This window comes from Nothobranchius furzeri, chromosome 3 (genome assembly GCF_043380555.1).
Source record: "Nothobranchius furzeri strain GRZ-AD chromosome 3, NfurGRZ-RIMD1, whole genome shotgun sequence".
NCBI lineage: Eukaryota > Metazoa > Chordata > Actinopteri > Cyprinodontiformes > Nothobranchiidae > Nothobranchius > Nothobranchius furzeri.
In genome coordinates this window covers 82,741,225-82,768,478 of record NC_091743.1, presented here as the reverse complement: position 1 = coordinate 82,768,478, position 27,254 = coordinate 82,741,225, and the positions used below count along the sequence as shown (strand labels likewise).

The 27,254-nt window shown below is 45.0% G+C and overlaps 1 protein-coding gene across 6 annotated transcripts in view; it reads left to right on the top strand.

Moving 5' to 3' along the window:
* nhsl1a (NHS-like 1a) overlaps positions 1-20,479 on the top strand; it is a 23,132-nt gene extending 2,653 nt beyond the window's left edge. Inside the window, exons 1-9 of one of the 6 annotated variants that reach the window (XM_070549963.1) lie at positions 41-1,516; positions 8,303-8,413; positions 9,490-9,620; positions 12,306-12,540; positions 12,634-13,109; positions 13,200-16,779; positions 17,243-17,330; positions 17,422-17,473; positions 18,001-18,111. In XM_070549963.1, coding sequence (XP_070406064.1) covers positions 853-1,516; positions 8,303-8,413; positions 9,490-9,620; positions 12,306-12,540; positions 12,634-13,109; positions 13,200-16,779; positions 17,243-17,330; positions 17,422-17,446 — 5,310 coding nt within the window. In that variant the 5' untranslated portion in view covers positions 41-852 and the 3' untranslated portion in view covers positions 17,447-17,473; positions 18,001-18,111. Of the gene's footprint in view, positions 1-40; positions 1,517-5,732; positions 6,069-8,302; positions 8,414-9,489; positions 9,621-10,425; positions 12,201-12,305; positions 12,541-12,633; positions 13,110-13,199; positions 16,780-17,242; positions 17,331-17,421; positions 17,474-18,000 lie in introns of those variants that run through there. The other 5 variants (XM_054734819.2, XM_070549962.1, XM_015957960.3 and 2 more) reach the window with 5 other exon arrangements.
* Positions 20,480-27,254: the final 6,775 nt, after the last annotated feature.

Genomic DNA, 27,254 nt, shown 5'->3' with positions numbered 1-27,254 from the left:
ACAGAAAACCGTTGCATCCCAGCAGCATTGGCTGAAGTGTAACTAAAGCTTGATGGACACTGACCTTTTGGTTTCTGGTTCTGAGACTCGGGATGGGCCCGGACCCCCAGCAGCATGTGGTGTGAGTGTCAGAGTACAAACCCGATCAGTACCGACCATCTGCAGACCTGGATAATCCCTGTTAGCAGATTAAAGCCAGAGAGAGGAGAGGTAGAGCAGAGTATTCTCAACATGCTCAAACACCAACTTTTGGACTCCTGGACTTTTGTGTTTCCAGACTCAGAAAGAGGAAGGAGGTTCTGGATTCTTGGAGGTTTGAGGTTTTACTGCTGGTGGAATCTGGAGAAGCTGCTTTGAGTTTTGAGCCTAAAACTGAACTTGTTTCCTGGTTGTTTGAGATTTCATTTTTTATTCAGACTTGTGTGGAGTGCAGATCCCACTCTGAGCTTAAAACAGAAAACATCTGATGATATTTCTCTTTAAAGATGAAAATATTTTCACGTTATGCAGAAAAGCTTCTTCAGAATGTATTCTGAAGAACGTCTGAGAAGAATGATTCATTCATAAATCTTGAGTTTTACAACATTTTCAAAGTTCTTTCTCTTAATTTTTCTTTGAACATTGAGGCGGACTCGTTTCCTCTGGTTTTATTCTGAAGGACGGGTGAGACCAGCCTTCTGCTGTCCAGGATCAAAGAACTCTGAGAATTTTAGAGAAAGGTTTCATGTGGAAGGACTGAATCTATCTGGGACTTTTATTGTGAAGGATCTTGAACAGTTATTGAAAACACTGAACTGTTGACCAGGAAGCGGTACGAAGATGAAACAGCTGATCCCGTAACAAACCAGCAGGATGATTTCTTACGTGGAATGTCTGGGTGGTGAGGGGGCGGCTCCTGGTGTGACATCACACTGCTGGAACGGAGGACCCGATGAAGAACGAGATGAACTACTTCCACGTAAGATGGTCGCTCTCCAACCAAAAACGGAGGGCAGCCTGAGGCGGCGCCTGCTCAGCGCCAAGATCCACCAGCAGCAGAACGCCATGTGGAATGCCAGTGGCGCAAACAGGCCAAAGTCACCCTCATTTGACAAGAAGCCCCTCCCACCTCACCTCCAATGTCTAGGTAACAACCCCTGGCACCTCCCACCACGCCCTCATGTCTACCTTTCTCTTTCCCCCGAGACTCATGGAAAACTCTTCCTTTCTCCAGAAGCTCATGGAAAACCTCAGCTACAGGCCACGCCCCTTCAGGTGCCACGCCCCTCCTACCCTGTCCTCACCCATCGCCGTAGAACTAGCTCCTGCCCCCCATCACCTGAACCCCGTCCTGGCTACACCTTACCTGTTCCTTCCCCCTTAAGTGTCACAAACCCATCCAAAGAACCAGAGGTCCAGCCACAGTACCGGTACCAGTCCACAAGGAGGCGCAAGACCAGGTTCTTCTGCTTCAGACGGCACAGAGGGAGAAGCTCCCGACATGAAGCGTTGCAAACCACGCCCCTTCTCCAAAAAGGTACTCTTAGAATTTTTGAGATGTCAAATAAAAGGTCCATCTCTCATCGTCCTAAAGTCAGTGTTGTCCCCCGCCCACGCCCTTCATAATTCCACCTCTTCTCCATTTTTTCCTGGATGTTTTCAGTCGATCAAGTGTCTTTGGTCTTGGATGTTCTTGATTAGCACAAACTGGTCTGTTTAGTCCTGAGCTGTCCCTCTTACTTCAGCTTGACCACTTTTGGATCTGTTTGATTCTTGGTGGTCCCAGTGTTTCAGTGTTTGTTTCCAACATGTTCCACCTGATTGGTCCTTACCCTAACTTTATTTTTGGGGCGATTTCGCGATGTCCAAATAAACAGGACACTTGGTTTTATTATGGTTCTCCTGCTTTGATGTGTTTCCAAGTAGGCCGAAAACCCAACATCAGCAACTGTTAGTTACTGATTGGCAGAGGTGTGTACTCGAGTCACATGACTTGGACTCGAGTCAGACTCGAGTCATTATTTTAATGACTTCTGACTTGACTTGATAAAATCAATAGAGACTTACGACTTGACTCTGACTGGAACGCCAATGACTTGCGAACTGAATCGACTTGCATCTGTTGACTTGATGATGTCTTGAGCATATTTGATATTTTAGCACGAAAGTGGCCCGACAAGGACAAAAATCATGAATCATTCTTCATTCTGGGTTTGATTTACGACCAAAAGCAGCAGCACTTTGTTTATAATCAGCTTCAGTTGCACTTTCTGCTTGTTTTAGCAAATAAATGAAGCTTTAAGAAGCTTTATTTCTGGAATTTGTTTATTATCATTGTCATTAAATTGAAGTTGGACAGATTACTTAATTATGACTTGAAAATTCAAAGTTATGAACTTGGACGTGACTTGGACTTCCGGATCATTGACTTTGGACTCGACTTAGACTTGACTCGAGACTTGACTGGAAAGACTTGTGACTTACTTGTGACTTGCAAAGCAGTGACTTGGTCACACCGCTACTGATTGGTAGGGGGCGAAGTCACTGGTTGTTTCAGACTATTTTGCCAACTGTCTCCCTACCCTAGATCGACAGGCGGATCGGCTCAGCGTCTGCAGTGATGCGGACGCTGAGCCGATCTGTGGTGGTGAAGAGGGAGCTGAGCCAGAAAGCCAGGCTCTCGATTTACCGGTCGATCTACGTCCCAGTCCTCACCTATGGTCATGAGCTTTGGGTAATGACCGAAAGAACGAGATCGCGGATACAAGCGGCCGAAATGAGTTTCCTCCGTAGGGTGGCCGGGCTCAGCCTTAGAGATAGGGTGAGGAGCTCGGACATTCGGGAGGGACTCGGAGTAGAACCGCTGCTCCTCTGGATTGAAAGGAGTCAGTTGAGGTGGTTTGGGCATCTGGTCAGGATGCCTCCTGGACGCCTCCCTGGGGAGGTGTTTCGGGCATGTCCTGCCGGCAGGAGGCCCCCGGGTCGACCCAGGACACGTTGGAGAGGTTACATCGCCAATCTGGTCCGGGAACGCCTTGGGGTCCTGCCAGAGGAACTGATGGAGGTGGCTGGGGAGAGGACGGTCTGGAGCTCCCTAGTTGGGATGCTGCCCCCGCGACCCGGACCCGGATAAGCGGAGGAAGACGACGACAACGACGACGATGTCTCCCTACCCACAGCTTATTCTGGAGACTGATCAGAATGAGCAACAACATGTCTGCCATTGTTGTGTTTTTCTGTGACATACTGATCACCTTGCAGCTGCCGCTGGTGTCCCTCGTCCCCCACTGTGATGACCGCACCCACAAGAGCTGTTCCTCAGGTTTAAAGGAACCCCACCCAAACATTTTCTGCCCTTTTCCAATATTGTGATTTGGATGGGTGCGGATTGGTCTGACAGCCTTTCCAACACCACAGTTTGGCATTTTTCCCCAAATTCCAGTACCTACTTTGCTGTGGTTCCTAGCCTGATGGCTCAGTCCAGAAACGCATTGATTGTCTAAAGGGGTGGAGCTTTCTGCCTGCAGCCACTTCCTTGTTCAGAGTCTGTCAAAAAGCCAGAGACTGAGCAGAATGTTTGTGCAACATTCAGATCAGCTCACGCTGTTTTTGTCTCGAGTAAAGATCGCAAGTGCCCCAGTTACCCACCGCCACCCGCCTGGCCCGACGCCGGCCCTTTCCTCATGCTGCAGCCAGGTGCACTTGACTTTATGTCACTGAGTTGGCAGGAAACACTGTTAGCACGCTGTACAGAGCCGTTTTTGACCGAGTGGTGCTGCTGGAAACCTGGCTTGAGACTTGAGCTGAACCAAGTTGAGCTGCACTGAGAAGGTACACTGGGAATAGATCTGGTTTAGTTCTTGTTTTACTGGTTTTCATCGGTTCTATCCAGAAAGGTTCTCTTAGGTTCTGAAGACAAGGTCACGTGACCTGAGTCTGATCTGGAACAGAAAGAGCTAACCCAGGAGGAAAGGATCTTTGTTCATCATTACAAAAAAGGGATGCTCCAGTACCCCAGAGATCAGGATCAGAGTAAAAAACAGTGTCAGAGTTCTGGTGGTTCTGGTCTGGATCAGGGTTCTGTGATAGTACATCCTTGGCTCTGGTTCTGGACTGGCCCGCTGCAGTGCTGATTCACAGTACAACAGCATGGCTGAGGAAGAGGAGTGGACTCATTATTTCAGCCGGAAAAAAATAGTCTCTACAAATAAAACAAGTTTTTCCTCTAACTCAGATTGGTTTGACTATTTTAAAATGTTCTGTGCTGTGAGTTTGGTTCTTTTGGACCTGATCAGAATGCTTTATATGGAATTATCCTAGTTTGGTCCCTGCAGGCTCATTGCTTTTGTTTGTTTCAGCAGGAAATGTTGGTTGTATATTGAGATTTAATTAGGCGGCTGTCTGAAAGCTCTGCTGGTGGAGCCCGGTCTGGCCAGCTCTGATCCAGTCCAGTTTGGTCACGTTTCATGGTCTGGTTCTGAAAGCAGCCTCGTGTTTTTTTCATGTCTGTGTGTGATGATTAAAGCCTGTTAAAACACTCGCTCACAGTGTGTGATCGTCTGATCAATAATTCATCACTCAGCGCTGATTCTCAGATAGAACAAACACACACCAGCTGCAGAGTGTGTGTGTGTGTGGGTGTGTGGGTGTGTATAATCTCCTGTTTGTGTGCAGAGATTAGCTCCACACTCTAAACTAAAGGCTAATTCCTGTAACAACAGATGAACGGCCCTTATGTTACCTGGATGTCAGCCACGTCGTCCAGGTAAAACACACCTGGAGTTGCTAGGGTAGATGATGTACGCCCCGCCCCTCTTTACCTTTGATTGGACGACAGTGAGAGTTTAGAAACAAATCTCCTGGGGCTATAATTATAACTGCGTGACATAATGGTATCGTGACCTAGTTGGCATCTAATTATTAAAACTAATTAAAACAGAGGAAGATGAAGATGAACAGACAGCGAGGCTGTCAGCGTTGAAGGAAGCAATTAGCTGCTACTCATGGCCCACATAGTCGACACACTTACAGACTGGAGCTGTCCCAGTTTGTCACTGGTGACAATGAAGGTGATGAATGTCAACAAGTAAGAAGAACAACAGACGACACGCCAAGCACCACAGCTAAGAGGGGATGACTGTACACTCGAACTAATAACAGCCATGTTATACCTCCTCATGAGGAGTAAAACGGGGTTATTTAGTTGAAAACTGCTGAATTTGTAATTGCATTTCAACATTTACACATCATTTTATACAGTTTGATTTGATTCTAAGTATTTTTAGTTATTTTTGCATTTAAAAGGGGTTGGGCTTAGGGTCTGAATCAAGTCCAGGACCTGAATGGGAACCGTCTTAATGGTGTGTGTGTGTGTGTGTGTGTGTGTGTGTGTGTGTGTGTGTGTGTGTGTGTGTGTGTGTGTGTGTGTGTGTGTGTGTGTGTGTGTGTGTGTGAAGTGAGACACAGCGTCATGAAAAACATTGTTATGAACCAAAGCCTCAGCAGATATAAACAAAACAAACAGAAATACACCCAATAAATACAAGGAAACACCCCCCCCCCCCCATGATGATAAGTCTGGATAAACTCTGAGGATGTGTGTTCTCTTCATCATCATCTTCATCATCATCATCATCATCACTGCCTCTCTCCAACTCAAAAGAACAGAAAACCAAACACCCAACACACACACACACACACACACACACACACACACACACACACACACACACACACACACTTTCCCTTCATCTTCAAAGCAACTTGTTGATGCGGTGTTTGTAGGTAACCTTCATCACCTGGTGACACACACGTGTGCTGGCTTCCTGCCAACGTGGCAGGTGCGTGTGGAAGGAAGCGAGAGAGAGAGACTGAGAGAGCGAGGAGCAGGAGGAGTAGGAGGAGAGCAGCGTCGCAGAGAGCCAAGCTGCATTTCTGCTGCTGTTCGCCCACTTGGCTCCTCTCTGCTGCAGCCTCTGGAGTCTGTGTGTGTGTGAGAGTGTGTGTGAGAGTGTGTGTGAGTGGCGTTGTGATGGTTCTGATTGCAGCGGCGATCAAATCTGTCCTCAGGTACCTCAGGAAGACCTCAGGTAGGTGCTGCTGTATCGATGAGGGGTAAATCAGGGTTGATTTAGACCTAGATTTCTAATGATGACCTCATGCAATTCTGGTTTCTGATTGGTTGTCAGGTTTATATTCATTTACATCAAACTGTTCAGGTCAGCAGTTTCACCTGGATGTTCTGATTAGCCTGAAATTACAGGAAGGTCACAGGTAACTGTTTCTAGGACTCCAGCAGCAATCTACCGCTACCCTGAAGGAAAAACAGTCTAATAATGAAATCTAGTGGAAGGACTCCCCTCTCAGGTCTCTGGAAGCCTTTTAAAGACTCTACCCACTGTGCAATGCGGACTCACGTGCCTCCGTGCAACGCTGACTGTTTGCAGGGTAGAGATTTTAGTGGACCCAGTTTGAGATTCTCCTTTTGATTCAGCTGGAAAAAAACACATCTCTCTTTATGGATCCTTTGGTTCTTCTGGTGTTTGAGATGACCTCCAACAATCAACAATAAAACAAAATCTAGAGATGTAGTTTAGGCATTTCCAGATGATGACAAAATAATTGTGTAGAGGTTGTTTATTCCAGATGTTTGTTTACTTCAGGCTCTGCTGCTTGGATCAGAATCAGATTTAGAAGAATCCTTTGAGGTTTGTTTATTCTCAGAGTTGATACTTTGTAAGATTTCTGCTCCCTCATCAATCAATCAATCAATCAATCAATCAATCAATCAATCAATCAATCAATCAATCAATCAATCAATCAATCAATCAGATTTATTTATAAAGCGCTTTTCAAACAAAGTGCTACTCAAAGTGCTTTACAAAATGACCCCAGATTCCCATAACAGGTTAAAAACATTAACAGACATATGCAAGCACACACACACACGCACGCACGCACGCACTCACACACACACACACACACACAAGTAAAAATTATATTTGGCTGAGTCCAGATGAGCCAGGTAAGGTAAGGCAAGGAAACGCCATCAGAGGAGCCGTCTGCCCCGGCAGCATCAGGTCTTCCACACTAAGTCAGGGCGCTCAGTGGAGGGGGAGCATAGACCCCCACCTATAGAGCACCCAGGAAACTACAGTCGACCACCGCTCCCGGGGCAGAGGGCCCCTACAGAGGAAACACTGGATTAAAATGAGTAAAAATATAATAAAAGAGCTAATATAAGGGACAAAAGTTAGAAAATAAGTAATAAATAAAATCATATAGACAGTAAAATAATAATATTAAATAATAAAACTGTGGTAAATATTTAGATAAAAGCTAACCTAAATAGACGGGTCTTGAGCCTGGACTTAGAAACATGAACGTTCTCTGCAGCCCTGAGGTCCTCCGGCAGCTCGTTCCAAAGGCGAGGGCCATAGCACTGGAAGGACGCCTCGCCGTGAGTGTGTGTTCTGACTTTAGGGATGACCAGGAGACGCCTGCCAGAGGAGCGCAGAGGCCGTGAGGGTTCATACGGTAAAAACAGTTCTGAGAGATAAGAAGGCCCAAGACCGTTAAGACACTTAAAAACCAGTTTCGAAAAACAGAACCACCTGAGGATCCTTTAAAACATGCAGAAGAACTATCTGACCTACAGGTGCAGATCAGATAACCTCAGAGCCATAAACATAAGGTTTTGCTTTCTGGGCTTCCTCAGACCTGTCCAAGCTGCCCTCCATGTTCTGTGGCCTCTGGTCTCAGTCAAAACCTCAGAACCTTCTTGATGCTGTAGGTTAAAGATTCTCACGATACGTTTTCTGATTTCTGGAGCAGACTAACCGAGGTCTCCTCCTGGATTTAGGACAAACTCCTTAAGGATCATTTCAGAACCCCACTCCACACAACAAGATAATGTCACCTTCGGGAATCAGACGATACTGTGTAATGACTTTCAGACAGACCCCATCAAGAATCCCAGAAACCTCAGGAGAACAGATCAAAGTTTTCATCTTGATCCAGATTGTTGAACATTTTCACTTTAATCTGATTTTTGCTTTTACTGTAGCAACTCTGATTTGGTCAAATTAAAATGAAGACCGACAGATTCTACGGTTCTTCTCTTTATTCGAGGCTCATCAGATGAAGCTGCTGCTCCTTAACAATAAAAGCCTCGAAGCAGAGAGCTGAAGTCACCTTGAGGAGTGCTGAGAGCTGCAGCTTCCTCCATCTCTGCTGCCCTCTGTGTGAACAGATTTGCTGAAACGAGGTTAAAAGCTGAAAGCAGCTTCGTGCTAAATTTCTCTCTCCGTGTGTCTCTCTTCAGCAGGGGACGGGGACAATAGGTGGTCCGTTCACTACACTACCCAGAAACCCCAGCATGGACTGCGCTTCATTCCCAGCAAGAGAAGATCGGGCAGCGCTGATGACCTGCGAGGTGAGGCGGCTGCAGACAAACAACAAATAACAAAGTTATTATATCCCTGACAAGAACTTAAGTGGGAACTGACAGCTTCGGGACGTCTGGATCTAATGGTGTAGCACGGTTGAGCTGGGCTTTAGCCCCCGTGCTAAGCATCACCTCTGTGTCTGCTCTGGGCCCCCCAGGGCTCAGGGGCCCTGGTACATACGCACCTGTTTAGATATTACTTAGATATTAGATATTTATTATTACATGAATAATTCAGAGGTCAGGTGTAAAGCAGTAGTTCTGATCTTTAAAGATACGTGTCAGTAAACAATAATGAACAGACACAGGGAGCTCTTTGAACAGCCTCAGTTTCCAGAAATAGAAATTAGCTCTGAACAGGCAGCCATGCTAACTGGCTAGCCTGAGTGCAGCCAAGGCCAAAAACTGCCATCCTGAAATGCATCAGAAACAATCTCTGTTTCTCTACACTGAGGTTGTGAGTTATCAAAGATGTTGACTGTTTGGGATTTCTCTGATTAAAGCCACACAAGATCTCGCTAACAGATTCAGCTAGAAGATCAAAACACAAGAGAAAAATCAACCAAATGCAAAACACAAGAGAAAAATCAACCAAATGCAAAACACAAGAGAAAAATCAACCAAATGCAAAGCTACAAAAATATGAAGAGCTCCTTTCTAGTGACATCTAAATAAATTAGGCCCTCAGCGAAGTGCTTCTCTTTCCTCTTTGGTAGAAGCTTTTCCAGGAGATGTTTCTCTGAAACGTCTCCAGGTCTGATCAGTGAAACCATCTGTGTGACGAGTGCTGCAGCTGGACTGCAGTGGGCTGCAGGGGCTTCATGCACCACATTCTGCTGCAGTCTGCAGCAGCTGTAGCACCACCCTGCACCCTCATCACTTACAAGGACACAGCTGCTGCCTCTGTGATTTCATGCTGGATTCATTCATCAGGAGGAGAAACAGATTGATTATTGATCACTTTTCTCCTGGTTCAGGCAAAGATTTCAGTCCTAAACAGTCAGACTGATCCATCTGTAAGCTCTCCACTCAGCTGCATCACTTCCCTCTTTGTGTATCTGTAGCGTGTTACGGACTGACTCAGCATGGACACTCTCAGCCCCTCCCACAGAGCCCCACCTTCTCCCCAGCCTCTGGCCTCAACCAATCAGAGGGCAGCACACGCAGGAGGTGGCGGGACCGAAGCGGGAAGATGGTAAGAGAAATGAGATGCTGATGAAACGTGAAGTGATGATTGTTTGGTTTCTTGTTTTCTTTAAAATCACAAGTCCTGTGAAATCACATGTAAACCTCCTGAGTTTCATCAAAACACACTTGTTCTCATCGTGTTGGTGGAAGGTGAGACAGCTCTCTGAGCAACCTCAGTTTGGAGAAGCACAGAACTCAGTTCTGTTCAACGAAATGCTACAGAAGCTAATAATAATAATAATAATAATAATAATAATTATTATTATTATTATTATTAGTATTATCATTATCATTATTATCATTCTTATTATAAAAATAATAAGAATGAGAATAATATTATTAATAATAATAATAATAATAATAATAATAATAAAAATAAAATTCCAACCAGAAATGATACAGAAGCTAACAATAATAATAATAATAATAGTAATAATAATAATAATAATAATAAAATAATAAGAATGAGAATAATATTAATAATAATAATAATAATAATTATTATTATTATTATTTTTTTTTATCATTATCATTATTATCATTCTTATTATAAAATAATAAGAATGAGAATAATATTAATAATAATAATACTACTAATAATAATAATAATAAAATTCCAACTCAGTAATGATACAGAAGCTAATAATAATAATAATAATAATAATAATAATAATAATAATAATAATAAAATTCCAACCAGAAATGATACAGAAGCTAACAATATTATTATTATTATTATTATTATTATTATTATTATTATTATTATTATTATTATTATTATTATTATTATTATACTAAGTATTGATTGATTGATTATTAGTATATTTTTTGTATATTTGTATGCTTTCACTGACGTGCCAGAATCGATCCATGCTTCTAAGGCAGTTTTAGGGTTAGTTTATGGAAAGCGTCCTTCTGATGATGTGGGCACTTCCGAGAAGAACAATCTTCTGGATTTCTTGGACTGTTGGGTTTCCAGGAATCTGTTTTGTTCTGTTTTCCAGTCCCTTCTTGATGAGGCCAAGTGCACCCACTACGACGGGTATTGTTGTTGTCTTCATCCCCCACATTCTTGCGACTTCTATTTCCAGGTCCTTGTACTTTGATAGCTTTTCAAGCTCCTTGGTGGTGACGTTTTTTTTTCAGATGGGATGGTCGTGTCAATCATGAGGCAGGTCTTCTCTTCTGTGTTTTTGATGATTATGTCTGGTCTGTTGGCCATGATTTCTCTGTCTGTGTTGATTGGCATGTCCCTTAACACTGTGATGTTGTTGTTTTCAGTATTGGTGGTTGGTGTTCACACCACTTATCTGCAGCTGGTAGATGGAAATGCTTGCAGATCTTCCAGTGGATATAGCTTGCTGCCCTGTCATGTCTGTGGATGTACTCAGTTCTGGCTAGAGTGGGGCAGCCTGAGAGAATGTGGTCAATGGTTTCTTCATATTGGCTGCACATTCTACACACTGGGTCTGTTCCATCTTTCATGATCTTGTGGTGGCATGATCGTGTTGACAGGCTCTAGTCTTGTGCTGCTATCAAAAATCCTTCAGTTTCTGCCTTCAGTCCTGCACTGCGTAGCCACTGATGAGTATGGTCTTGTTCTACGTCTGCCTTTGTTACTCTCAAGGGGTATTGTCCATGCACTGGTTTTTCCTCCCATGTTTCTCTCATCCTCTTTTGGGCCCATTTCTTTGCCTCCCTTTTGGTCCTCTTGGTAAAGTCAAATTATTATTATTATTATTATTATTATAATTTGTTTCTCCAAACTGAGGTTGTTCCAGGTGTTTTCTACAACAGGTTAAGAAACGTTTGACAGAATCCCTCTTCCAAATGTCTGAACTACAACTTTCTGTATCTGACTTCATTTTTGTTTGTGCTTCTCATTTAAATCTAAATAATTTTCCAATATTTTTATTATCTGCTGTATGTTCACACATGTGAAAGGTTTTAGTTTTAGGTCTTCATGTATAGTTACTGTGTGACCTTTAGAAATCTGTTTATCCATTTGCTAACACTTCACAATAAAGGTTCCGTATTAATGTTACTTGGTGCATTATTAAGCATTAATAAACAAAAGATCCCTTTTTAATGTTCCCGATAATAGTGACTATTAAGCGACCTTAAAGTTAGGACAAAGGGCCAGGGCGGTGGTGTCTGCTTAATAATACATTACATAATATCATTTAATACTTTATTTATGCTTAATATTCCCTTAAGTAATGTTAATGATGGGATCCTTATTGTAAAGTGTCATCTTTATGTGTATTTTTTTCCATTTAGAATGTTTTATTTTGCTTTAGTATTTTTTTGTGTTGTTTCTTCTAGTTTTTATTATTGTCAGGCTACTTCTGATCCCTTTACCGTTTCATTCTGTATGCTACTTACATTTACCGCCCCCTGCTGGTTTACCTGATGTACTGACCTGCTCTGTTTGCCCTGAGCTGATCCTGAAATCACCTTTTGCTCATTTTTATTACACCCTCTCACTCTTTATCCACCCCTCGTTCCTTAGTGGACCAGAATCTTGGCCCTTTTCTCTCGTTCTTGTTTTTCAGTTTGTTTCAGGTTTTCATTTTGGAGGAGAAAGGTAAACATGGCCCAGCTTCTCTACCATAGACCCTATAGAGTCCCTAACAGATTACACGAGTCTAACCTGCTCCTAGTTCTATTCACTGTTGATTTCCTTTATCAGTCTTCAGCGTCTTCAGATGAAGATGATAAGTTCTTCCTGACCAACACTCGACCTATGACCCCTCTGGTCCTGAACCCTGTTGGTCTCACCTCCTGTTGGGAGGATTCTTCACAAACCGATGACTCGGCTGTTGTCATGGAAACTGACCTACTTCTGCGACTTCCGACGCCAGAGGAGAGGATGAGGCAGCAGGCAGAGGCGATTGGAGCGGATATAGTTCCCATCAATGTAACAGGTAGAGCTGCTTCCAGAGATGATAGCTTCTGACTAGACTAGAGTATAGATTACATAACTAGTTTACTCTTGTGTTTGTTGTTTCTCGTTTAAGGGGAAAGTTTTGATCGCCAGGCCAGCTTTCGGAGAACCCTCTCCAATTCTGACTCGCTGAGTCGACGACCTCGTAAACTGAGTCGCCGAAAAACCGTCTCTGAGACACCAGATGATGTCATTCCCAAGTCTCCGGCCTCTGTGGTTCTCCCTGGTCAGTTCTCCACAGTGGGCCGATCCACCTCCTTATCCTGCACCTCCTCACAGGAATCCCAAAACAAGCAGGAGGACACAGAGGACAGGGCAAATCTCCTGAAGGAGGCGCAGATGTCCGTGAGGAAGATTCGGGCTCCAAGAGGAGAGGGCTTGTCCAGCCTCATGGCCTCCCTCACCTCCTCCCCTCGTGTCAACAAGCATCCTGTCTCCTCCTCTGAGGTCTACAGCCTCCCCCGTCTGGCCACCAACTCCTCCCTGAGCACTGAGGTCAGCTATAACAGCGCCTCCTACAGGACACTCAGCACCTCCTCATCCAGCCAAGTCAGTTCAGGAAACTTTTGACACGTTAACAGAACCGAAACAAGATTTAAAATCTGATTTATGTCCCTTTTCTGTCTCTTGTCTGTCCAGTCTCAGGATCTACAGGGTTTCCCTAGCGACCTTCAGCCCCTGCTGCCCTTTGACCCCAGTGCCAGAGTGGAACCTCAGTCTCCTTCTTCCTCCCCAGCCAGCTCCTCCCTCCCATCAGAGTGGTCTTATCTCAACAGTGTTCCCTTCAATGAAGCTCCACCCTCCCCCTCCCACTGCCTCTCCTCCTCCTCCTCTATCACTGATTCAGTTAGTCACGGAGTTCCCGACATCCAGACCTTCATCCAGAGGACTTCCCAGAGCTTTTATGATGGTGACTCCAGAAACGAGGAGGGGTGGAGCTACCAGGCTCTCTCCTCCAGCTCCAGCATCCACAGCAGCATCACTCAGGATACCAGATGTTCCTCAGAAGAGGGCTGGAACTGTGATCCTCTCATCTTCTCTGGCCGCTCCACTCCCTCCTGCCCTGACGGCGCCTTCCTTTTTTCAGAGAAGATAAACTTCTCTCCCCAAGAGAAAAGGAAGTCCAGCACCTCCTCGCTGTACTCCCGCTCTGTCGCTCGCAGCATCTCTCTACGGAAGTGTAAGCATCCGCCTCCTCCACCAACACGTCTGGACTCTCTGAGGCGCCGGTCTGGTCGCAGCAAAGCCTGCAGGTCTTCACCAAGTCCTCGTCTGGACCGCAGCCCTCGAGTGAATCACACCAGCGTACACACTCCCACCCAACCTCCCCAAACGTTCAGCGACCCCTGGGTTCCCCGAAGCATCAAAAGAAGGCAGAGTAGTCTGAACTGTGGGACGGTCTCAACTTTTGAGCCTTTAGATCCAAACCCTAACTCAGAACCTTCTGTTGACTCCACATCCAACACCGACCCGACAAGCCCTGATCACCTCCACGTTCTCCTCCCTGGATCTCCTGGTCTAAAGGGTGAAAATCTGACACTCAGTCTGCACCAGCCGACTCCTGACTCCTCTGTGTCTGGGTATCACCACCTTGCCTCTCCCTCCAGCGGCTACTCCAGCCAGTCCAACACTCCTACTCCTGGAACTCCCGTGTCTTCTCCTCTCAGCCCCTCCTCCCCTGGAGCCTTCTCCCTGCCTCCGACCTCCCCCTTCTTTACTCCATGTTCATCGTCCTTCCCTTTGCCTCTCAACACCTCCTCTCTTCCCAGGACCAGATCTCGTGGTGAAGGAAGGCCCAAACCTCCAGTCCCACAAAGAAAGTCATCACTCCTCTCCTCCCTTTCCTCCTCATTTTCATCCACTTCCTCCCTTTCCTCTTACACATCCTCTGACTCTTTAGCCAGGCATATTCCTACTCTTCCTCCACCACCCCCTCCCCCTTCTCTTTCTGCTCCTCCAAAATCTACTCTTCCCATGCCTCCACCTCTACCACCTCCTCCTCCTCTTCCACAACATAATACTCCTGCTCCTGAACCGGCTACCTCAAACCTTCCTTCACCCGTACCTCCACCTCCTCTTCCACAGTTTGCCTCTTGCATTTCTCCTCCCTCTGCTCCTCCCCTCCCTCCTCTATCTTTTAACAAAAATCCTCCTCCTTCTCCGCTTCTTGCTCCAGATTTATCTCTCCCTGCACCACCTCCTCTACCCCCCTCTGCTCGACCCCCTCCTCCACCCTACTCCTATGCTGTAAAACGGAGTTCCCATCATACGCTAGTTTCCAGAGCATCTACACCATCTAATCCCAATCTTCCCTCCCCATCTGACCTTCCTCCACCTCCACCACCACCTCCTCCTCTTCCCTCCCTCCTTGGTATCTCTCAGAGGCCTCCCTCTCTCCTAATCACCTCTGGAGCTTTGCAGAGCACCAAGCTCCGTTCTGTTAGGAACCGGGAAGTCTTACGACAAGTCAGTGACCCGATTGACACCAGTTATCTAACAGGGGTTCGCATCTCCATTGAAAATGCTAACAAGACTGAAGATGCTCAAGTGGACTTTGTTGAACAGGAGGAAACTCATCAAGATTCTAAGCTTTCAGGACCAACAGTAGAAGATGGGATCTGCATCGTGGCTGGCAGTGAAGCAAGTCCTCTAGAGACTAATCCAGTCAGCGTCAAGACCAAACACCAGAAACCCAACAAAATAAAACCCGAGACCTGGAATGGAGTTCATGAGTCAGCTGATGCTAACCGCCAAGGCTCAGCTAACCAGGAAGACCAGAGTAACAAAGAGATGTCGCAAAATACCAAATCCACAGGACGACAGCAGGAGGAAGTTATGTTTTCCACTCTGCTGAATGTTCAGGTTTGCAGTCCTGATTGTCCCTGGGTGAAAATGGGTCAAGATGCTGATTATTTTCATGTTGGCCCTAATGTTCAGGTTCCTCTTCCCGAACGACCCCTGGTGGGAGCTGAGTTTAAAGATCCTGAAGAGCAACGGAGAGAAAAGCAACGGAAAAGAGAAGGAGAAGTCAAGAAATCACAAAATCAGGCTTCAGCTGATGGAGGTTCAACATTTTCTTATGTGAAGTCAAGTAGTCCAGGGAGGTCCTGCTCCCCAAAGAAACCAGTTCCACCAAAGAAACCTGATCTGTACCTTCTTGGTCTCTCTGCACCCCCCAAGGTCGGAACAGAACCAGGGCCTTCTCCTGAGCTGACCAGCCAAACACAGCTTCCCATTAGTTCCTTCTACACGACTTCATACACCTGTTTGACTAATGGTCAACCATCTCCAAAGCACTCGCCAAGCACTTCCAACAAATCAGCAACGCCCAGAAGTTCGGCGAGCTCCACAGACTCACCTACCAGCTCGCCTGTGAAGCAGAAACCACAGATTCTGCAGAAGCCAGATGGTTCAGTGACCTACCTCAAAACAGAAAAGATGCTCCTCACATCTAAAACCGCAGGAGAGGCTTTCAGATGGACCACAGAGACCAGCGGTGCGTCTCCAACTCTGACTTCCACTGGAATCAGGGACAACATGAATACCACGGGAACAACAAGAGCTAGACACACGGAGACGTTAGAGACCATGGGTACCCACGAGACCCAAAACCCATCAGGGTTCACAGGAATGGATCATAAACCTTCTTCCATCTGGACCAGAGGAGATCTGTCCTGTGGGAGAATTGTAGAGACCAAACTTCTGGATGAGGGGAAGACTTCTCATAGGAGGATGATGAGGTCTTCATTGGCTGAAGATGAAGAGGAAAATGAGCAGCGATGGGTGGAAGAGCAAGGGACTATGACAGCCGTGATGGTGGTGTCCAACAAAACAAACAAAGTAAAGAAGAGAAGAAAGAGGAGGCTGGGCAGACAAACGCTGATGATGTCATCAAAAATGGAGCCCGCTCCCTTATCATCATCCTCATCATCATCTTCATCATCATCATCTTCATCCTCATCAGAAGATGAGCACGATGTGAAAAGAGACAGGAATGAGAGGCTGAGACGTATCAGAAGGTGTCATGAAGAGACAAGTGACTCCGAAAGCTCCTGCTCTCTGATTGGTCGGAGCAGGTTGTCCCTGAGCAGTGTCCAGTCCACCGATAGCCTGCAGGAGGAGCTGTCGCTGCCCGACCTTAGGATTAAAGAACCAGAACACGAAGAGGGGGACAACGAAGCCCAGAGGAGAGACGAGGAATCCAGAAGACCTTCAGATGGTGAGTGGGGTTCATCAGATCAAGTCGTTGTCCACACTGGGACAGGGTTTAGGAGACTCGAGACGGTGTCTTCATGTGGACGCAGTTCTAGATCTGATGCTAAAGTCTGGGCCCAAGGTAAAAACCTTTAGGGGGTGTTCTCTGGTTCTCCAACCTAACTTAGAAACGTTCTGACACCTGACTGACAAAACATTAGAACCACTCGTCCCCCACGCTACAAAAAATGGTCCAATCCAAAGAAACTGGACCACTGGTGTCTGTGATGATCCTTTTTCCTGGATCCAGATATGGACCACCAGACTCTTTCATCCGTAACCCAGAACTTCTCCACATTGTTGTACCCAGTTCAAATGTTCTGGTCTTGTCTGTGTTCAAAAAATAACCATCCTCTCAGCGTCTGACCGCTTTTGCTCAGATCGTTGATTTAAAATAAAATAAACACGTCTGTGTGTGTGTCTTACAGCTGATGTGTTCGTCGGTGTTTCAGCAGATCAGATGTTGGTCTCGGCTCGCCCTCGGACCACAGAGGATCTGTTTGCCATCATTCACAGGTAGGAGCCCAGAAACCCGCCCAGATCACCTTTAGTCTAACAGTCATCATCCTCACTCATCTGCTTGGTCCCCCCTCTGCCTCTGGAGCAGTGCAGTATGGGAAGGCACAGCGTGAACTCCTTGTAATCAGGTGTGGCTGCAGGTAAAACATCAGTAGCTGTAGGAGGTAGAGTTTCACTCCTGGATCCTTAAACCCGACTCCACTTTCTTGTTTTGAATCCTTCTGTAAGTTTTTTTTTTATCCTATAACAACTTTGTTGTCTCCTTTCCTCCTTTTGTACCCTGTGACCTTGTAACTTAGTATGTTTTAAATGTGACTTAAAAAGTAACTCGTTAACTCAAAATATTGATATGTGAAGACTTAATTGTGATTCACTATGTAGCAGTTATTCATTTTAACTAGTAGAAGTGAGTTTTCTATATAAAAGTGAACGTTTTATTCAGATTAAAGAGCATTTTACTCATAAATAATGTTTACTTATAAATAAACGAGGACCGGTTTTTAGTTTTACTTTTAAAATGACCTTAAATAAAAAAGAAAATATTGCACTGATTGGTTGACTTATAAAAACCGAGGAGACGTACGGGATTAACTTTGACCTTTGAACCCACCGCCGTGCTGAAGGTTTTTCTCCTTTTTAACTTCACACAACATCTCGTTTGTCTCAGATCAAAGCGGAAGATGCTTGGGAGAAGAGGTTTAGAAGAAGAGAAACACGTTGTCTCCTCCTCCTCGCCTTTGGAGACTCCCCCCGAACCCCCGTCCCAGCTGATCCGACCTCCAGCTTTCAGGAGTCGAAGATCAGCGAGGAGTGAGAGCTTCAAGGCGCTCCTCCTGAGGAAGGGGAGTCAGATCAATTCTTCATCGCGAATCTCTGCGGTGGAGCGACTTTGCGTCCTCCAGGCTCCTCCTGCTGATCTCCAGAGATCCTCTCCTCCAGCAACACACCAGTTAGGAGCAGTTCACCCCTCCCAGATCCGGGAGAACACCGGGAATCCGCTGACCCCTGACCTCCCTGACACTACTACATGTCAGATCTCTATGATGTTGGGATGGAGTCACCAGGATCACCTGCTTGTTACCTCCACCTCTTCCTCTCCAGTCTTCATCTTCTCCTCCTCTCACACGCGCCCTCGCTCCCTGACGCCTCCCTGCTCCTCCAGCCGACGTTTTGCCTCCCGCTTCTTCTCTGCCCCCATGACAGCCATCTTTGAAGGGGAGGAGGAAGATGAGGAGGTTTTCAGTGAGTCACCAGGAGGTGAAGAAGACTCACACCTGAGGCTGGTCCAGATCTCCTAAAGTACTCAGAATGTTTTAAAACTGGACCTGAAACAAATGGAGCCTCCTCATGGAGATGACTGAGCAAGAACGGCCTGGACCTTAGCATAACGGACTGGATTGGACTGGAATGACTGGACCAACTCATCTGTAGAGAGACCACCAGGTGTTCCATCGGTGTGGTACCTGCAGAGAACCTCTCTGTGTTTTACTCCTCTGGGTTCTTTATGATCTTTGATCTTCTGAAAGAGAACCAGCTTGATCTGCTTGTTTTTCAGTTTCTGACCTCTAGGTTGCCGACTATTTTGCACTTTACTGTCTTGTAGTCAGACTCTTGATCTTTTCTAACTATGAAACAAAAGTTCATTTTTTCATAAAACATAAAATTACATTTCCAATATTCATCATAATAATTTCGCTGAAAGTCTGGAACCACCAGAACCATCATCTGCTGGAAGCAGAGCTGAGGCTCCTAAACCAGACCACCCCCAAAGATGTAGAACGTCTGGAGGGAGCTTGGAGTCAAGCTGCTGCTCCTCCTCATCAAATGGAGGTGGTTCTGATTCAGATGCCTCCTGGTTGTTCCAGGCACTGGGAGGAGATCCTGAATTCCTTGTTGTCTCTACATATCTTGGAACACCTTGGAATCCACCAGGAGGAACTGGGAGGTGTGGGTCTTCCTCCTGGACCTGGCACCTTCACGACCCAATAAACTGATGGATTTTATATTTAACACTTTCCCACAACTTTCATTAAATTTTCTGCAAACTGTAAAGAACTTTTTATCTTTATTTATAGTAAAAACATAAAGTTGCTTCTTGTTATTAATAAAATCTTGTAGCTTTAAATAATAAGTTTAAATCAGATGTTTTTATATTAAAGATTACAGTAAAATTTATGAAAACACACTTAGAATTATTGATATTTTATTCCTTTTATACATCATTTCATATTCAGATTAAAATAAATCAAGATAATGCTGAGAAAATGTCACCAACTCTTTTTGCCTCGGTTGTTGCTCCTGGTTGCTTTCAGGGATCTCCTGTTCTGCTCTGCTGCACCAACAGAAACTTTATCCTGTAAATAATATTTCCTCCTCCTCTCTCGTCTTATTTTCATCGTCCTACCAGATTCCCGCGCTGGGTTCGTGTTTTTATTGGTAGCGTTTTGAACTTGAAATGTCTAAAAATAGACAATAGTGAGATCAATAGGAGCATATTTATCTTCTCTGTAGGAGATCAAAGTTTTTCACTGTAACATGAAAAGTCACTGTGAGAGACGAAAAGCAGGTGTGTGATGAATCAGGTGGAGCTGAAAGGAGATGGAGAGGAAATAAATGGAAAAATGATGATAAAAGTGAATTAAAGCAATAAAGAACAAAATTAATTCAGATTTTTTTTTCTTTTATAAGATTTTTTATCAATGTTTTTCTCTTAAATATTCTTGGTTCAATCTTCATGTTGTTTGTTTCACCTGGATGAAAGCCCCTCCTAATCCCAATACTTGCACTTCCACTCCTGCGCCCTTCAGTTGCGCGCTCCAGTCCAGGGGTGCGAGTGCGTAGGGTGTCCCGATCCTCAAGTGCAGAACAACATTTTGCATCGTTGAGCCACACTTTCCCCAAGTTTGCATCAATGCGGACTTAGGCGAAGGGTTTTACCCACAATCCATGGCTGAATTGAATTTTGAGCTGTGGTGGCCTCATGGAGGGGGCCATCGACTAGCACACTGCTGCTAACCACTTAAACATTCTCTCTCTCCTGATAATAACATTTTGGTTTCCTTGACTTTTGATGTGCTACTACTAGTTTATCCGTTTAATTATAGATCCACTAGAATAAGTACAGTAAAGTTTATCTTCCACCAAATAGAATATTTGCTAAGACATCACAATATAACTATAGACACATTACTTGTGTGTGTGTGTGTGTGTGTGTGTGTGTGTGTGTGTGTGTGTGTGTGTGTGTGTGTGTGTGTGTGTGTGTGTGTGTGTGTGTGTGTGTGTGTCTGTCTGTCTGTCTGTCCCCAGTGAGTCGTGGAGGATGGCTGCTTATACTGAGCCAGGATTCTCTGGAGGTTTCTTCCTGTTAAAAGGGAGTTTTCCTCTCCACTGTCGCTGCATGCTTGCTTAGTATGAGGATTGCTGTATAGTCACTGACACTAGTCAGTGACTTGATGCAATTTGCTGGGTTCCTTATATAGGAAACATTATTTCTGATTGGCTTAATGAACTGACCTGAATTGGAATTTTTATTATGTGAAGTGCCTTGAGACGACTCTTGTCGTGATTTGGCGCTTTATAAATAAACTTGAATTGAATTGAATAGGCTGGAGCAATGGTCCAAGTGCCTTTTCTGAAAATGTGTATTTTCAGATGAAAGGAGTTGGTTTTAAGATGATTAATCATATTTATTGGTGCTCTGAATGTTTTAGACTAAGATTTATTGTGAACAGTAATGAATGTAAATGTTTTTTACTTGAAATTTGTTAAGAAAGATAAAAAAAATCGTAACGCAAACAGCAACCGACATCCAGTCATGCGTCATGGTCAACGACGCAACAGTCACTGTCCCAGTTCAGCATTTATTTGCACACTTGTGCACTACACATGCAAAGCTCTCAGTGCATTTTGCTGAAGCCCACAGGGCGCAGTGCGAGTATTGGGATTGGGCCTTACTCACCTGGATGAAAACCCCTCCTACCCACCTGGACCCCCCATTCTTGAACATCAATCCTCCATCTTGAGAAACATTTCAATAGCTCCTCTGTTAAAAATCCCAAAAGTTCAATTCAGTTTCATGTTTAATCCTGAGTTTCCCAACTGGTGGAGTCGTTCCAGCACACCACCCTACCAGCCGGTGCCGGGTTGGGGGATTAAACGGATAAACCAGCCATGAGATGGCTTTCAGTTTCCTGGTTTCATCCCTTGTTCTAGATCAGTTACACTATGAAGGTCTGCATGAGGGATCAGATGGTGGACTACACCAACACTGACCCTGACATTCCCCTGGTAGCGTTTGTGAATTAACTCACATGAATGTAAATATATTAATTCTATATTTCTTTGTAATGTTTTTTCTTAGCGTCTCTCTGCAGAGGATTTGAGAGTCGTTGTGCCTGTTCTGTCAGCTCGCGTGTCATAAAGTTGACCGCTGAAGGGCCCAAATGCAGGTAGATGATCCAGGAAGCAGCCAGGTAAGGTTAAAAAACGCAAAGTGTTTATTTTCAACCGGGAGAGATAAAGAACAGGGAACCATGAACAGAAGCATAAAGCTGAGGAGGTGAGTGAAGACAAAGGGATTAGGTGCGCTGATGACTGATGAAAGACAGGTGTGTCTAATAAACTGACCATGGAGGAAAAACACAGACAACAGGAGGAGAAGAACACAACAGGATAAAATTGACATGGTTTGGGGAATGTGTTTAACCCAAGACATGCAGAATCACACACTCACAGATCTTATGGTAAAAAGGAATCTTTATTTTTAAACGGGAACTGAAGATGCACTGGAAAAGCCAGCGGAGATCGAGAACGGGAGCACAGCATCTGAGGAGGGGAGAGCAGATACAGGTGAGTCCAGGAAGGTAAGTCTAAACTTGGTGGGTGTGGAGAATAGACTTACTGGGAGTAAGGGAGCATAGGAATGAGGGAGGGTAGGTTGGGTGCCGGGATGAATCCAAGTGGGGTGTCCAGGAGAGGGAGCGAGAGGAGAGCAGGAGAGCGGGCCGGCCGGGAGGAATGGAGAACGGTGAGAGCTGCGTCCGGAAATCCTATGAGGGCACAGGTGAGTAATCCTGAGGAGTCGCAGAAATCCAAACACGTTCCAAAACCTGGTAACGGGTAAGCACAGGGAAAAGATCCAAAGGTTCACAAAAAATCCTAGAAACACTAGAGCACAAAATCCAAGAGTCACAAGAGGGCAGGAAACTACCAAGCTGTAGTAATCATCCGGCATCGAGGAGTGTTCTCCATCCTCCTTTTGTAGCCAGACCTGCTGATTGCAAATCAGCTGCAGCTGGAGCCTCCCTCTCCTGAAACACACAACTCAAAGATGGGAAAATGAGAGGAGTGCTCACCCCCGCACATGACAGAATCCAGAATCCTGCGAACTGTATAAACCAAACCCCTCTTGTAGAACCACGCAGGCGGCGGAGGAGCCGGCGTAGGTCAGAAGGGGCTGGAAACCACAGGCTTAACTAAGGACATGTGAAATACAGGGTGAACCTTAAGGGAGCGTGGGAGCTCCAACCGAACCGTGGAGGGAGTAGGGATGTCCAGTATCTTGAACGGACCCATGAACCTGGGAGACAGCTTACGGGAGGTTGCCTTTAGCGGGATGTCCTTGGATGAGAGCCAGACCTTTTGTAGCCATACCTGCTGATTGCAAATCAGCTGCAACTGGAGCCTCCCTCTCCTGAAACACACAACTCAAAGAAGGGAAAATGAGAGGAGTGCTCACCCCCGCACATGACAGAATCCAGAATCCTGCGAACTGTATAAACCAAACCCCCCTTGTAGAACCACGCAGGCGGCGGAGGAGCCGGCGTAGGTCAGAAGGGGCTGGAAACCACAGGCTTAACTAAGGACATGTGAAATACAGGGTGAACCTTAAGGGAGCGTGGGAGCTCCAACCGAACCGTGGAGGGAGTAGGGATGTCCAGTATCTTGAACGGACCCATGAACCTGGGAGACAGCTTACGGGAGGTTGCCTTTAGCGGGATGTCCTTGGATGAGAGCCAGACCTTTTGTAGCCATACCTGCTGATTGCAAATCAGCTGCAACTGGAGCCTCCCTCTCCTGAAACACACAACTCAAAGAAGGGAAAATGAGAGGAGTACTCACCCCGGCACATGACAAAAATAGAATGCAGTAAATAAGCTGTAACCAGAACAAGGCTGAACTAAATAAGTTAGGGATGCAACAATACCCCATTTTTCCAAACCGACACGATACCGATACTTGGATCTGAGTACTCGCCGATACCGATTACCGATACTTCTACCACACAAAAAAATGCTATGATTTGGAATACAGATTTTATTTTCTTCTCTGCTTTCAACAGGAAAAGACTGTGAGGTAGATAAAAAGTAAAATATATGAATAGAAATCATCACAAAGCTAAAATATTAGGTGAACAGAAACGACAAGTTACAGTGAAGCCATTTTCAAGCAACTGCATTGGTATCGGTTCCTGGTATCAGTTAACTTTATCGGTATTGGTGCATCCCTAAAATAAATTATGTAAAGAATAACAGAAGATAGGGAAAACAATACTAATGATGTAAACAGAACAAAACAGGAAAACGTGAAAGGTCAGGGAGCAAGCGCGGGGGTCAAAAAAACCTACAGAAGGAGAAGGGGAAAGGAGAAAATAAAGACTGGCGCCTAGAAATGGCCGTAACTGTGGGCTGAGTGTGGAGCTGAAAGAACTTAACTGAAGGACACCAGGGAAGGAGAGATAAAATGAACATGACCTTGTTGTGAAAGGCAGTACATTCTTGTGACTCTACAACATTTAATGATGGCAGAACATGCTTCTCAACATAATCAGACTTCGAACACCCCACTGGGGCTTGGTTGACTTTCAGAAAAGATTTCCTGGAAATTTCTTTTATGTTCCAGTGCAGCTGCATGGTGTTCTGGGGATTTTACAAGCTTTGGGCCACATCAATTATCCCCAACAACAAAAGGGGAAACTTTCAGGATTTCAAGTTTCAGATCATATCAGGTTTAACTTCAGAACGACTAAAACTGGCCTTTTTTTTTTGCTAAAATGGACTAAGTTGGGACTGAAGTTCAATAAATTAGGATTTGTGATTTATTTCACTTCTCAAGCGATCATTTCTAGTCACCCGATTCATTCTTCTGAAGAGGTTCGAGGTTTTTTTTTTTTCTGGGTGGTGATCTGCATGCATCTGCAGGCCATCTGGATTCTTTCATAGAGTAATCAGATGTTAATAAGTGGAGACTTTTGTTGTATTTTAGGAACTAGTTTGGGTTTCAGGCAACATTTGAAGATTCAGACTAAGTTTTGTAAGTGAAAGTTTAATTAGAACACATTGTAAGGTTTAACCTCAGAGTTTTAATCTGATTATGAAAGTTCTTTTTGTCCGTTGCAAGAATTTGTCATTAAACATTTTTATTTCCTGCAGGCAGAAAATGTTCTGCATAATTTTCCAGATGAATTAATGTAGACGTCTTCCAGCAACAGCTGATAGATTTTAAGAGATGCTCCAGATGTGTTTTGGATTCAGCGGACACTTTAATGTTTCTAAAGAAGAGATTGAGAGATAAACTTTTAATGTGAGCCTTAAGTTTGGGAGAAAAGCAGAAAGAATTTTGAAGGGATTCTTCACTGAGACGTGTGAAGAACACATAGTTTGTTTTTCTTGGTGCCAGAAGCTCGTTTGTCCTGGAGGAAGAACAAATCAGGAAACGGCTTTTAGCTTCTTTATGTTTCTCTTTCCAGAATAGGAAGACAGGCACGGGACAAGGTTTTGTTGTGACTCCTCAGCCTCTGATGGAATGTAACAAAGTCCAATTTCATCTAGCCTTTGCAACAGCAAATCTATTAAACGAGCTATCTCAAACGGGGCGACGGTGGTACAGAAGGTAAGTGATCGCCCCGTAATCGTAAGGTTGCCGGTTCGAGCCCCGCTCAGTCTGTCGCTGTCGTTGTGTCCTTGGGCAAGACACTCAACCCACCTTGCCTGCTGGTGGTGGTTGGAGGGACCGGTGGCGCCGGTGCTCGGCAGCCTCGCCTCTGTCAGTGCTCCCCAGGGCAGCTGTGGCTACATCGTAGCTCATCCCCACCAGTGTGTGAATGTGTGTGTGAATGGGTGAATGACTGATTGTGTTGTAAAGCGCCTTGAGGGGTTCCATGACTCTAGATGGCGCTATATCAAATACAGGCCATTGTCATGCCTCTCAACAACATTCTAACCTAATATACCTTTGGCCTGGCCAAAAAAAGTCACACATTCTAATATTTTGTTGGACCACTTTTAGCTGCACACATTTGCTGCGACATTGTTTCGATAAACTTCTGCAATGTCATAAAATTTATTTCCATCCAGTGTTGCATTAATTTGTCACCAAGATCTTGCACTAATGATAGTAGTTAACACCTTAATCTAACAGCTGAAATGTCTCCCAGCCTTACTTAGTGTCTAAAAGAGTGGCTCATCACTGAATTAAACAAATCAGCTGGGTTCATGATCTGAAACATGCAGGAAACGTGCTGGAAGCAGCCTGCAGCACCAGATATGTAAGCTCCATTTTTCTAAGTCCCAGCAGACCAGACCGGCACTCTGAAGTTGCAAGTGGAATATTTTGGCCACAGGGGGCAATAGGGTCTGGGTGGCCTTTCATTATCCTTGTAAAAGGTCATTTTAGGACGTACTGGCTCAAGAAAATGATTTAAAATATGAAGAAGTTGCAAAGTATGCCTTTAAATTTAAAATAAATCAAGTACTTCCTCTTCCATGGCGCACAACACACCGTGTGTGGTTTGTAGATCACAGGTTAATGGTTCCAATCTTCAAAATCACAGACCTGAGAAGGAATTAACAGGAGTTGGTGGATTTTCAGATGTCTCTGGAGCCCAAATCTCTACATATACATATTTACCCACAACCCTGTGTGACCTGTGGAAACCCTCTGTGTTAATGTGAAGTATCACCACTTCATGATTAGCTTTTTTCAGTCAGTCTTTGCTTTATTAGATGTTTGACGTAGTAGCATATCCAGAAATAACTTTTGGGTGGGCCCAATGTATGCAATTGAAAACATGTATATTTTGCTTCAACATTCATTGAGAATGATTCCTTCAAACACCATCACTGAAACAAATGAGCTGATATCAGTGGCAATGGTCCTTGAGATGCTTGGCTATAAGAGCAAGAGCAACCATGAGAAACAATACCCACCATGGAAGAGGAGGTTGGAAGCCAAAATCAAGGCAGCACGGAGAGAAAACTGTGAGAAAAGCGGGACCCAAGAGCTACAGCCAGAAACCCTTATCTGAATCACCGGAGACTGCCGAACAAAGGCTCCAAGCCTTAGCCAGCTGCCTAAAGAGATGTACGAGAGAAAGTGAAGCCAGACAAATAAACCAGCTCTTCTCTACCCAACTGGCTAAAGTGTACTCTCAGTTGCAGAGTAGTAACAGCACAGTAGACCCACCAAGGCTGGAGACTGAACAGTACTGGAAGGGCATTTGGGAGAAGGAGGCATCACACAACAGCAATGCAAAGTGGCTATAGGCTCTCTAAGAGAAGACCACAGCAACCTCCCTGAGTATCCATCACGGTGGCAGACATCCAAGAAAAGTCTCAGGTATTAAAAAACTGGACAGCACCAAAATCTGACATGATCCTACTAGCTTAAGAAGCTCACTGCACTCCATGAGCACCTGGCAGCACAAATGAACCAGCTGCCAAAGAATGGAACTCACCCTGATCGGCTAACTGAAGAGCACACAATCTTGATCATGAAGGACCCTTCCAACGGTACAGGCCCATCCAACTATCGGCCAACAACCTGTCTCTCCACAACATGGATGCTCATGTCAGGCATCATAGTGACTAAGATAAGTGGGCACATAGATCTATACATGACCCCAGAACAGAAGGGCATTGACAG